Here is a 13,198-nt window from a genome sequence, read left to right on the forward strand (position 1 = left end):
AGAGAGAGAGAGAGAGAGAGAGAGAGAGAGAGAGAGAGAGAGAGAGAAGGGAAATAAATACCAGTGTTGAGTTCCCAGATGTGGCATAACCAGATCGTGTGTGTTTCTGGCTGGCCCTGACCTTTGTAGTTAGGACTGTGAGTCAGAAGGGCTGTGTGTTGTAGGGACTTTTTTCCCTTTTTGTTTGTTTGTATAAAACCAGGGAGGGAAATAGTTGAGTAAAATCCAAGAGTTTCTTCTATTTCACCTCTCAAGAGGCCTGAATCATGGAATAGGAAGGCACTTGCTTGCTATTTGCTTCAAGTGGTGACTCTCTGAGCTGATGTCTCTTAGCCTTTTTGAACCTGTAGCCCCCTTTGAGAAGGTTAAAACTTTCCCACTTCCTTGAAGAGTCTGATTTTCTCTCCTGACCTTGCAGCTTCCTTGAGAGGCCTGTGCTTTGTGAGGTCATGGCAGTGGAGATGTTACCAAGCTTTATGTTTTATAGTTTCTATTACAAAAACAATAGGCATGTGGTGGCTTTCCAGATGGATAAGCACGTTTTATAAAATTGGCTGTGCTTTTTCACTCTACATTATACTTTTTCAGGCTAATTTATTACCATTAGTACAAAATGACCTACAATTCCAGGGAGCTCACAGGCCTCATGGAGGCCAGGCATGAACTTCCAAGGGGGCTGTGTCTCCCAACCCTAGATGACTCAGTCATGGTCACCTCAGGGGCTCCTTTTTCAATTCTGTTGGATGTCTTTATCCCTGTTAGAATCCATTTTGGGGGGCACCTCGGTAGCTTAGTTTGTTAGGTGTCCCAGCTCTTGGTTTCTGCTCAGGTCATGATCTCATGGTTCGTGAGATCAAGCACCGTATCAGGCTCTGCACTGACAGCGTGGATTCTCTCTCTCTGACCCTACACCACTCATGCTCACTCTCTCTCTCTCTCTCAAAATAAATTAATTAATATTAAAATTTTTTTAATGTTTATTTTTGAGAGCGAGCTCAAGTGAGAGAAGGGCAGAGAGAGAGGGAAACACAGAATCTGAAGCAGGCTCCAGGCTCTGAGCTGTCAACACAGAGCCCCATGGGGAGCCCGAATTCATGAACCACAAGATCATAACCTGAGCTGAAGTCAGATGCTTAACCGACTGAGCCACCCAGGCGCCCCGTCTCCTTGAATTCTATAGTTCATCTACGTGGAGAGCAGTTTGTGAGGTTGCAAGGAATATAGCAGAATTCAGAGGTGGTTTGTTGATACATTCAGCTACTAATAATGTGAAAGCTCAAACAGCAATAAAAGGTTGGTAGTGCCATTGCTTTCTGGATGGGGAAACTGAGGCTTGGCAGGAATGTGGGACCTGTCCAGGATTATTCAGCTAGCAGGAGATGGAACAGAGTCCTGCAGACAAAGTGGCTGGTATCAGAGTTCACAGGCCACCTTCCAGTCCATGCAAGCAAGAGCAACGTACAGTGGGAAGCTGCAAGTAGGGAAGGCTTGTTGAAAATTACACTTTTGTCACGGTGAGGTGATGAACACATCCAGTTAGCTGACTGTGGGTTGCTTTTGAACGTGCTGATCGTTGCCTGTGAATTTTCATGTGAATAGAGGCCTTATCGTGGTAGAGGAGGGATCCCAGAGGTGGGTGGTGGTGACGGAGGGACCATACTCTCTTGTGGCACCTGTTGAATTCCCCTGTTACTTACCTAAGAGCTGGGCCTGAAGTAAGAGTAAATGCATCAGGGACACTAAGTCTCAGGGTCTTAGGAGAAAAAAAAGAATTAGCATCCACAGTTGTCCTCCCAAAACAGGTTCCCAAGTCCCTAAGTCTGTCTGTCTTTCAGAAAGAGAGAGAGAGAGAGAGCTAGGAGGGGAGGGGCAGGGAGAGAGGGGGACAGAGGATCTGAAGAGGGCTCCATGCTGACAGCAGAGAGCCCAATGTGGGTCTCGAACTAGTGCACTGTGAGATCATGACCCAAGCCAAAGGCAGATGCTTAACTGAGTGAGCCGCTCAGGAACCCCCCACCCCAGGTGACTGAGTCTTAGTGATTCCACAGGTTTATTCTGACGAGAGTTGTTAGCTAGGCCCCATGTCCTGTCAGACTTAGGCCCCATTGACACAGAATGAACCTGACCATCTCCTCATTTGCTCAGGACACTCTTGACCCTAAACTATTCCCCATAAATCACCAGTGCACTGTGAGATAACGCCACTTTTTAAAAAATTTTCCACGGAGATGGGGGGAAGGAGCAGACACCCACCTGGAAACAAAAATTGTCTTTTGCACTTGACACGCACCTGTATTGTTTACCCCCAAGAGGGTGCAAAATAAAACATTTTCTAAGTTTTCAACCCAGAAGAACAGGTGAGAAAAAGATAAAAATGTGGACATTCTTGGGGTGCCTGGGTGGCTCAGTCACTTAAGCATCCGACTTCAGCTCAGGTCATGATCTCACAGTTCGCGAATTTGAGCCCCACATCAGGCTCTGCACTCACAGCGTGGAGCCTGCCTGGGATTCTCTCTCCTTCTCTCTCTCTCTCTCTCTCTCTGCCCTTCCCCAATTCGAGCTTTCTCTCTCTCTCTTAAAATAAATAAATAAACTGTAAGAAAATGTTTAAAACAATGCATTCTTCAGCAGACACTGCTTACACTTTGGTGGGAGATGAAAGCAATAGTCCGTTCCCCAAAAAGAAATCCTAGTTTAAAAAAATACTTGGTTCTCAAAAGCCTGCCATTGCATATTTGCTATATTTGTTCCTATTTTGTTTGCAGAAGGTTTTAAAGGCATATGATGTAATGAAGTAAATAGTATTTTGTGGTTGAAAATTAAATGGGTCTTTTGTATTTTAGGTCTTACAAGAATTGCAAGGTGCGGTGAGCCTTGGGAGCGTGTGTTTTAACTGGAAGGCAGTGCGGAAGATGAGGGGAAATGTTCTAGCTCCTTCCTGAATATAATTACAAGCCATCATCCCTCAATATTTTTGTGTGTGTGTCCACTGACTTGAAATAAAAATAAATAGGGTTTTTTCCCCCCCAAATGTGTTACAGGGCCCTGTTAGCATCTCAGATGGAGCCAACATTTGCCAGGAGCGTTTTTCCTTGTTTTGATGAGCCAGCTCTAAAGGCAACCTTTAATATTACAATTATTCATCATCCAAGCTATGGGGCCCTTTCCAATATGCCAAAGCTAGGTAAGTAAGATTTCCTGTCATGGTATGTGTGAATATGTTAATTACAATAGTGTGCATATATATGGACCTACAGATATATGTGTATACTCGCACATACATATGTATTTAACTCTTTAATAGCTTTTATAGCAATGGCTTTTCTAGGCCGTGTGTTGGTAGTGTATTATAATTAGGGAGAGCAGTCACATGGGGTACGTATCAGCACCCACATTTTATTTTTTTTATTTATTTATTTAAAAAAAAATTTTTTTTCCCAATGTTTATTTATTTTTGGGACAGAGAGAGACAGAGCATGAACGGGGGAGGGGCAGAGAGAGAGGGAGACACAGAATCGGAAACAGGCTCCAGGCTCTGAGCCGTCAGCCCAGAGCCCGACGCGGGGCTCGAACTCCCGGACCGCGAGATCGTGACCTGGCTGAAGTCGGGCGCTTAACCGACTGCACCACCCAGGCGCCCCCAGCACCCACATTTTAGAGATGGCAAGTCCTGATTCTTTTTGCACAGGAATCTGGGAACGCCATTTCGTTCTACTTTGGTAGCCTGTCTGCCCACTAGTTTGGGCTTCAACATTGATCGTTAGTGATAAGCTCGAGGACTTAGGCTGAATCTGGTACACAGATGTGTTTCATTTGGCTCGCGTGATTTTTTTTTTTCCTTCTGATTGAACTTTTAAAAATCCAGAGATTTCTCATAAACATCAAGATTTTTACTCCCTTGTAAACTTAGAAGATCTAACAACGCAGGGCCTGCAGCTCCTTTGTGACAGCAATAGTTACAGCTCATGAGAGACTGTCCCCTACAGACGCCTCCCCCCCCAGACTTGCCATGGTCCCCACCACTGCCCTGTTAATGTTTGCCAGCCTGATTCACATCAAATACCTGCCCTCGGCTTTGAAGGCCCAGCTTGCCTCTACTGAAGATCTCGTTGAAACCTAGCAATAGCAAAATTATCCTTCCATGACCTGTCACAGGCTCTAGATTAAGCATCCTGAGAGGTGGCCTGGTCAATGAAACAGTAGAAGTAGATGGAAAAGATGAGAGATGGGTGGTGGGCGTCACTTGAGGTGCCCATGGATTAGGTCCTCAGTCAAGACCGTGTTATTCAAGATACTGATTCGGAGCAAAGAGGCTGTCCTTAGACCTTCCTAACACGGTTTGTTTTTAAATGTCTATTTATTTATTTTGAGAGAGAGAGAGAGACAGAGAGCACAAGTGGGGCAAGGGCAGAGAGAGAGAGAAGAGAATCCCAAGCAGGCTCCACCCGATCAACACAGAGCCAGATGTAGTGCTCGATCTCACTAACCATGAGATCGTGACTTGAGATGAAATCAAGATTCAGATGCTTAACCTATGAGCCACCCAGGTGCCCATTGTTTGTTTGTTTTTAATTGAAGTACAGTTGACGTACAAGATTACATTGGTTGCAGGTGTATACCATAGTGATTCAACAATTATGTAATATGCAATGCTCACCATACAAAGTTAGGACTTTTATTTTTTTAGTCTTTATTTTTGAGAGAGAGAGAGAAGAAACACACATTCAGGAGAGGGGTGTGGGAGGGGGGAGACACAGAATCTAAAGCAGGCTCCAGGCTCTGAGCTGTCAGCACAGAGCCCGACGCGGGGCTTGAACTCACAGACCGCAAGATCATGACCTGAGCCCAAGTCGGACGCTCAACCGACTGAGCCACCCAGGTGCCCTTAAAGTTAGGACTGTTAATGACAGACTTCTCTATGCTGTACATTCTTTCCCCATGGAATTGGTTTTATAACCTACAAGTTTGTAGCTCTTAATCTCCTTTACCCATTTTGCTCATCTCCCTAGCCCCCTCCCCATTGGCAACCACCATTTTATTCTCTGTATTCCTGAGTCTGTGCTTTTTTGTTGTTGTTGTTCATGTGTTTTGCCTTTTAAATTTCACATGTCAGTGAAATTGTATGGTGTTTGTCTTTCCCTGACTTATTTCACTTAATATGGTTTTGACAGGCTTAGGGGTGCAGAAATCCACACTGCTAGACTATGGGTGACAGTCGACTCCACACATTGTTTCAGAGGTAGCTATTACTGCTTAGGTTTAACAGTGATTTGGACTAAAACCAATTTCCGTAGGTCAGTCTGAAAAAAGAGACGTGAATGGAAGCGTGTGGACCGTTACCACCTTTTCCACCACTCCCCACATGCCAACTTATTTAGTCGCGTTGGCCATATGTGACTATGACCACGTCAGCAGAACTGAAAGGGGCCAAGAGGTGAGTGAGGAAGATTCTGCAGGTAAGGGTGCCTTCATACTGGCCACAGGTGGTTCATCCATTCTCTCTGCATCCAGGGGTTATGCCTACATTTCCCATCGTCACCTCCTGGTGGCCCCTCTGACTTTTTCCAAGCCCCGTTGAAACCCTTAGGGTGGCTTTGCAGATGGGGCGCCACCATTCTCCCTTTTGGCTCTGTGGAAAGTCTGCACTCAAGGTAGGTTCTGGGCCCCCTCTTCCCGGGCTGTTGGCACCTTTCAGAAGACAGGGGAGCTGCCAAACTAGCACCTCGAAGCTCAGGTTTACCTGTTGTGTAGCCGATGCCATTCATGAAGCGGGGGTGATAATCCAAGTGTCTGGCAGTCTGGGCACCAACCGACCAGAAGGGACACCAGCTGGGAACAACTGTAATGGCAGACGGAGTGCCTGCAGGACGGATGCCTGTAGGTAGGTATAGCCCCATCGAGAAGGAGCCCCGCTGGATTCCTCAACTCTGAGACACCCGGCACCTCCCCACAGTTGTACGAAGTGGGCGCTCTGTCCTGAAATACCCAGTTTTCACCCAGTTACAGCCTCATCACATAATAATCCTCTCGGAATGGGACGCCTGGGTGGCTCAGTCGGGTACACGTCTGACTCTTGATCTCAGCCCGGGTCGCGATCTCACGGTTCGCGTGTTCGAGCCCCACGCGGGGCTCTGTGCTGGCAGCGTAGAGCCTGCTTGGGATCCCCTCTCTCTCTCCCCCCCCCCCACCGCCTCTCTCTGCCCCCCCTTCAACATAAATAAATAAATAAACTTCAAAAAATAATAATTCTTTAGGAAAATGTCAGGGCTGCTGTGACAAGTGCTTTACATGCTGGTTCACTGCCTCTTCTGCAGTGTGGAGGGAAGGCCGATTCCGTAGGCCGGGATCTTGCTTGCCAGATGGACTCCACAGAGCTGAGGAAAATCAGGCCCCCACAGTCCCATCTGAGACTCTCTCCTGGGCCCGCCCCAGATCTTCCAGGCTTGTACCACTGACTTGTGGAGATAACAAAGCTGTGCATGAGCCAAGTCTGTCGCCAGGGGGAGAATCACCCAGAGCTGCTCCTCTGGAGGATGCATTAGTAACACCGTGTTAGACGGAGACCACAGCTTCTCTTCCTCAACTGTTGGCTCCAGCCTGAAGACTCACTGGTAGACCCTTGATATCCACAGATGGAACGCAGGCCACGTCAAGCACAGCCAGAAATTTTGGGCACGATTTAGTGTTTTAATCTTTCTTAATGTTTATTTATTTTTGAGAGAGACAGAGAGACAGGCAGACAGTGTGAGCAGGGGAGGAGTAGAGAGAGACAGAGACACAGAATCCGAAACAGGCTCCAGGCTCTGAGCGGTCAGCACAGAGCCCGACACGGGGCTCGAACTCACAAACCGTGAGATCATGACCTGAGCCGAAGTCGGATGCCTAACCAACGGGGCCACCCGGGAGCCCCCTTGGGCACTATTTACAAGCACGTGCTTTGTGCCTGGCATGAAGGAGCCGAGCCCTGGAGCTCACGAGCGACCCGAGGTGGTGTGTCAGTATCCACATCTCAAGTGGCTTGCCCATCTCAATGCTGCCATACTGCAACCACGTCTCACAAAAGGGACAGATCTGTTTCTTGGTGAAGGACAGCCCTGAAAAGAAAACCAGCTGCTGTTGGAAGCAGAGAGGAAATGGAACATGCCTGAGAAGGTCATGTGCTTAGCCAGAAAATTGAAATTTGGGAGGAATTTATCAGCGGAATGCTGCATTTGGCGATGGCTCAGCTGTGCAAAGGGAAGGAGTCCACCATAGTCTACAGGGGAGCCAGAATGTACTCTTGGAATAGTGTCCAGAGTATATGAAGAGTTGCTTATTAAGTAAGAGATAAAAATTTAGTAAAATTGAAAATGCGGTTAATCCTTGTTGACATCAAGATAAACGTGGAAATGTAACTAAGGATGGAAATCATATATATATGTATATTATAAATATTAAGTTTATTTATTTTTGAGAGAGACAGAGAGAGAGAGAGAGAGGAGGATGAGTGGGGGAGGGACAGAGAGAGAGGGAAACACAGAATCTGAAGCAGGCTCCAGGCTCTGAGCTATCAGCACCCAGCCCCACGCAGGGCTTGAACCCATGAACCGTGAGATCATGACCTAAGCTGAAGCCAGACGCCCAACAGACTGAGCCACCTGAAAATCACATACCTTGAACAGAGCTTAGCACACACAGGCATGTGTAAAGGTACTCCTCTCTCAGGCGGTTAAGGTCCGCTGTGTTCGTGGAGAACCACAAGAATACACTGGTGGACTAGCCGTGGTGTTGAAAGAACTTTGTGGCCGCATCTCCAAAGTGTTCCTCACTATTTTGTGCTCCTGGCGGCCCTGCTGGGGGCTCCCTGCCCCTTCCCACACAGCTTGAAATCTCCATCCTTTGCCTCCCCTTTGGCTTATAAAATGGTAGTTTATGAGAGGGGCTTTGGAAACGTTGAGTTAAATATACAAAGGCTTGATTATTTTCCCATAGGTTACAGTGGAAATGCACACATCTTGAATGTGGGGAGTGGGCACTATTCTTTCCACTCGGTAGCTTAGGCTTTGGTTCAGCAATCTTCCCCTTGCCTCTGGAGTTAGAAATGAGGGGGGCGGGGGGAAGGTGGGTAGGTGTAGCACAGGGGCAGGGCTGAATCCTGGGGCCTCCTTCCGAGATAAGGAGGCCTCTGCAGCATGGGGGAGGCCGAGGAGAACGAGGTAGGAGGCCTCAAAAACAGGTGGTTGCATTTTGTGAAAGGGGAACATTCCTGAAGACCTCACGTAATGCAACATTCACATAATTCAAGACAAGTTTTCCAGCAGAAATAAAAGTGAAGTTAAGGTGGATGTGTTCTTGGGCTGCAGCCATCTGCAAATATCGTCGCTCTGCTTCTCATTTTCCTAGCATTCTCTCTAATGTTTTGCAGAGAACCCTTTCTCAAAGCGACTGTGTTCACATCAGGACAATTGCCCTCACGCCCTCATTACTAACTTTTGTAACAAGGTTACTGAATTTCACACACGTTCTGCGCCATGAATGTTAGCGACTCCATTAAAAAGTGCTCCGATGGTGGTGGTGTGGGATAGAAAGTGATTTCTTATTAAACTAATAACGAACGGCGGTATAACAAGAGCAAATTAGCCACCGAGTCGCGCAAATAAATTCCCGAGTCCCCAAACAACAACACAGTTACATTAACCTAACAAAACGTGGCAAGGCTTTCTCTTTACCTGCTACAGAGGAAGGGGTCATAAACAGAATAGAATTCCCTTGTTCAACAACTGTAAAATCATAAGACTTGTGATGCACTTCTTTAAATTAGGGGAATTAACCTTATTGAAAAACTTTGAAAACAAGATCACACTGTTAATGATCTTAGCATTGAAAACATTAACAAACTGCTTTAAATTTGCACAACTCAGGTGTGTTTCATAATGTACCATATCGTGTGAGCCCTGCTAACTGCACAGTTCTGTTTTGGAACATTGGAAACATGTCCTAAAAAGGGAAGCAAGGGTCTGAGATACCCTCTTACTCTAAGATAGAGTCTACATTTTCTGTAGGGGTAGGTAACATCCCAGAGATTATTTCTGAATTCCAAAAGTTACACATGTTATTGTGAAAAACAAAAAACAAAACAAAACAAAACACGACTAAATAACACCCTTTCCAGAGAATCACAGCTCACATCTTAGTGACTAGCCTTCTGGACTTTCTCCAGAGCATGTACACATTTACAGCTGACCTTGAAGAACACACATTTGAACTGAGTGGGTCCATGTACACACAGATTTAAAAAGAAAAATTTTTTTTTTAGCACTTATTTATTTTTGACAGAGCGCGAGCGGGGGAGGGGCAGAGAGACAGACACACACAGAATCCGAATCAGGCTCCAGGCTCTGAGTTGTCAGCACAGAGCCCAACATGGGCCTTGAACTCACGAACTGTGAGATCATGACCTTAGCCGAAGCTGGATGCTTAACCAACTGAGCCACCCAGACACCCCAACTTCCTCATGATTTTTTAAAATAACATTTGCTTTTTCTTTTTACTACCTTACTTTATTGTAAGTTTACAATATATGATACATATATAAAATATGCATTAATCTACTGTTTACGTTATCGGTAAAGGCTTCCCGTCAACAGTAGGCTGTTACAGTTAGGTTTTTGGGGAGTCACAAGTTACAGTTATATGCAGATTTTTGACTGCACGGGGTCAGCACCCTTAACCTCCATGCTGTTCAGGATTTGTCAGCTGTCAACATTTTGTCGTGTAGCTTCTTCTGGAAAGGTAAGGCTTTGACTCGAGAGCATCAGAAAATTGGCCCATGCAGGCTGCCTCTTTCCAAAGTTCACTACCGCTTTCCCTAATCACTGCTTAATTGTTTTTGATTTAGATACGCATCTGGGCCCGGAAAGATGCCATCGCAAATGGAAACGCAGCCTTTGCTTTGAACATCACAGGTCCTATCTTCTCTTTTCTGGAAGATTTGTTTAATATTAGTTACCCTCTTCCTAAAACAGGTGAGCCATCTTCTGTTCCAATGCCATTGGTTTCCTATTGTTGGGGCCCTGGGTTAAGGTCAAGGGTACACAGAAGAGCCTCCTTGGACCCATTGTTACCACTTAGCCACTGTCAGAGGCAGCCCTGCGGGCGTCCCATCCGTAAGTTTGACACCTTCCCAAACACAGAGAGGCCTATCGGCTATTTCTCCATACACTGCCCAGTGCCCGCAGGTGTTCTCAGCATTTAGATTCCTCCTGGGTGTTCGATGCCAGGCTCTCCCCCTACAGAGGCTGCTGTCCCTCCTGCATTCTGTCCTTTCCTCTCCTAGTGCATGTGTGTGACAACACAGTTCTGGATCCTTTTAGCAGGCCTACGTGAGTTACTCCATGTCCCATGAATAAGGTTGGTGGTGGTTTATGGGGGGTAGCGTTTGTATGTCTGTTTGTTTTTTAATATTCTTTAGCTGTGAGTCATTGGATTAGGACGTGGGGGTCCTTTCTCTCGTACAAACTTGGAATCACGCGTGAACCCTATACAGTCCTTGAGGAAATATAAAGACATTTTGTTGCTCCTAGATCTGTACAGTATGCCCTTAAGATTGTGTTGAGCCCCTCCGCTCAGAAAGCTGTCCGGCGTTTTCTCTGTCTCTGGTATCGTGTCAATGTATCTTGTTCCTCTGACCTGTTCTGCGAAGTCTTGGAAAAAGCGTGCTCTGCCTTTTTCCCCATCAGCTCGGCTGATGGTGGAAGAGGGTAGGAAGTAATTGTCTGGGAGCTCAAGCCTCCTGAACACCGGCGAGCCAGGGGTCTAGGCAGCTTGAGCCTTCTGGCTGGGGAGGAACGGGGAGCAAACCAGGCTTGGCCCATTCAGGGATCCCGGAAGTGATACCTCTCCTTCTGGGAGTTGGAGGCATCAGAAGCCTGGGCTTGGAGACATCTGTGACTGGAGGATCTCACGGTGACACTTGTAGGCAAGAAAAGTTCCATTTGTCTTTATTTACATAAACAACGGTCCAGAGTCACCCTCCGTTCCCTGTTCCGTAAAGCACCTCCTCCCTCCAGTTAGTCTCCTCGTTATTGTCCCCACCCCTTCCCTGCTGGCCCCCTCGAGCCCGTCTTGCAACACTGAGGCACGGGGGAACTTTCCACGGCAAAACCTGACAACCGTGTTACTGTAATATTACATATTGCTGTCCTCTTTAAAACCTCTCTGTGGCTTCCTGTTGCCCTGAGGATACAGTCCAAACCCTGTGCCCTGTCTTTACAACAGTGCGTCTCTGGCCAAACTCTCAGGGCTTTTGGCAACTCCTCTGAGTTGGAAGGATGCCCTAGCATCCGCTCTGTCCCCTCTCTACCTTCCTCTTCTCCTCTCCCTCAGGCTCTTGCACATGGACTTTGTACATCCTGCAGTGCAGTCTCTCCAGCTTGTTAATTTGTATGTTTCTCAACCCAGTGCCTCCTCCTCCAGGAAGCTTTCCCTGATTCCCTTTTCCTCATGCTTCCACAGCATCCTATGCACCCCTCCATTTGAGCGCTTGACTTAAGTACAACTTAATTGTTTCTCTTATTAGATCAAGAGTAACTTGGGTTCAGGATCCGGCTTGTCTTTTTCTTTGTGCACACAGAGCCTATTGAGACTTCTTCTTCTAGAATGGAAGACAGTAACTTTTTTTTTTCTTTTTTAATGTTTATTTTGGGGGAGGGAGGGAGGGAGGGAGAGAGAGAGAGAGAGAGAGAGAGAATCCAAAGCAGGCTCCAGGCTCTGAGCTGTCAGCACGGAGCCCAACGCAGGGCTCAAATCCACAAACCATGAGATCATGACCTGAGCCCAAGTTGGATGCTTAAGTGACTGAGCCACCTAGGCGCCTCTGCGTTGTTAGAAGATTTGAAAGAAGAAGTGGCATGATGCTTTTAAGAATAAATGTGGACATTTAAAGATTTATAGACTTTTAGAATGGCAACTTCTATTCTAAGTTTTAATTGTGCTTTTAACTTAAAAAAATTTTTTTTTAACGTTTATTCATTTTTGAGACAGAGAGAGACAGAGCATGAATGGGGGAAGGTCAGAGAGAGAGAGACACACACAAAATCTGAAACAGGCTCCGGGCTCCAAGCTGTCAGCACAGAGCCCGACGCGGGGCTCGAACTCACGGACCGCGAGATCATGACCTGAGCCGAAGTCGGACGCCCAACCGACTGAGACACCCAGGAGCCCCTGTGCTTTTAACTTTAAATAACAGAGTCCAAACTATATATACTACACATCCACACGATTTGTATTTTTGGTAGCAATGAAACTCAGGTACAATATAAATCATAAAACAGTGAAATAATGACCATAATCAGTGAGAATCTATGGAGCAAATACTGGTTGCCTATTACTTTTTTAGGTGCTTCTTTTTTAAAGATTTTTTTGGAATGTTTTTATTTATTTTTAAGGAGAGAGAGAGAGAGACAGAGCGTGAGTGGGAGAGGAACAGAGAGAGAGAGGGAGACACAGAATTCGAAGCAGGCTCCAGGCTCTAGCTGTCAGCACAGAGCCCGATGTGGGGCTCAAACCCACAAAGTGTGAAATCATGACCTGAGCTGAAGTCAGAGGCTTAACTGACTGAACCACCCAGGCGCCCCTCTAGGTGCTTTTTGAATGCAAAAGAAGTGGCTGGGGCTCTCTGTTTAAGTAGCTGAGTTGGGGTGATACTTTCAATATGTAGAAACAAAAGCAACAGATCACCAAGTAAGGGATAATGTACTGGCTAAGTAAAAGTCTTAAAGAGGGTTAAGAAGTGGTAATGGGAGTAGCCTACATATATAAAGAACACCTACAAATAAATAAGAAAATACAGTAGAAAAAAATAAAAGATACCTGGATAGATGTTATAAAGAAAAAGGAACACATGTAGCTAATACACTTATGAAGAGATATTGAACCTCATTAGTAACTGAGAAATGAATGTCCAAGGCCATGGTGAGGCCCCATTTTATACCTACTCACTTATCAAAAAGGAGGCATGTGACAAATGCCAAATGTTAGAAAATGGAAGGGAGTATCAATTGCTACAACACCTTTGAAACATATTTATCATCTTGCAATGTTGATCATTAGAATACCTTAAGACCCAGGGGCGCCTGGGTGGCTCAGTCGGTTAAGTGTCCGACTTCAGCTCAGGTGATGATCTTGTGGTTTTTGAGTTCGAGCTCTGCATCAGGCTCTG

At 46.1% G+C, this 13,198-nt stretch overlaps 1 protein-coding gene across 1 annotated transcript in view; it reads left to right on the forward strand.

The window, feature by feature from the left end:
- The window catches only part of LVRN (laeverin), a 77,768-nt gene that overhangs the window by 19,344 nt on the left and 45,226 nt on the right, over positions 1-13,198 (forward strand). The window contains exons 2-4 of the mRNA XM_040444273.1: positions 3,042-3,184; positions 5,295-5,434; positions 9,878-10,004. Coding sequence (XP_040300207.1) covers positions 3,042-3,184; positions 5,295-5,434; positions 9,878-10,004 — 410 coding nt within the window. The remainder of the gene's footprint in view (positions 1-3,041; positions 3,185-5,294; positions 5,435-9,877; positions 10,005-13,198) is intronic.

This window comes from Herpailurus yagouaroundi, unplaced genomic scaffold (genome assembly GCF_014898765.1).
Source record: "Herpailurus yagouaroundi ecotype Mexico unplaced genomic scaffold, PumYag 192, whole genome shotgun sequence".
Taxonomy (NCBI): domain Eukaryota; kingdom Metazoa; phylum Chordata; class Mammalia; order Carnivora; family Felidae; genus Herpailurus; species Herpailurus yagouaroundi.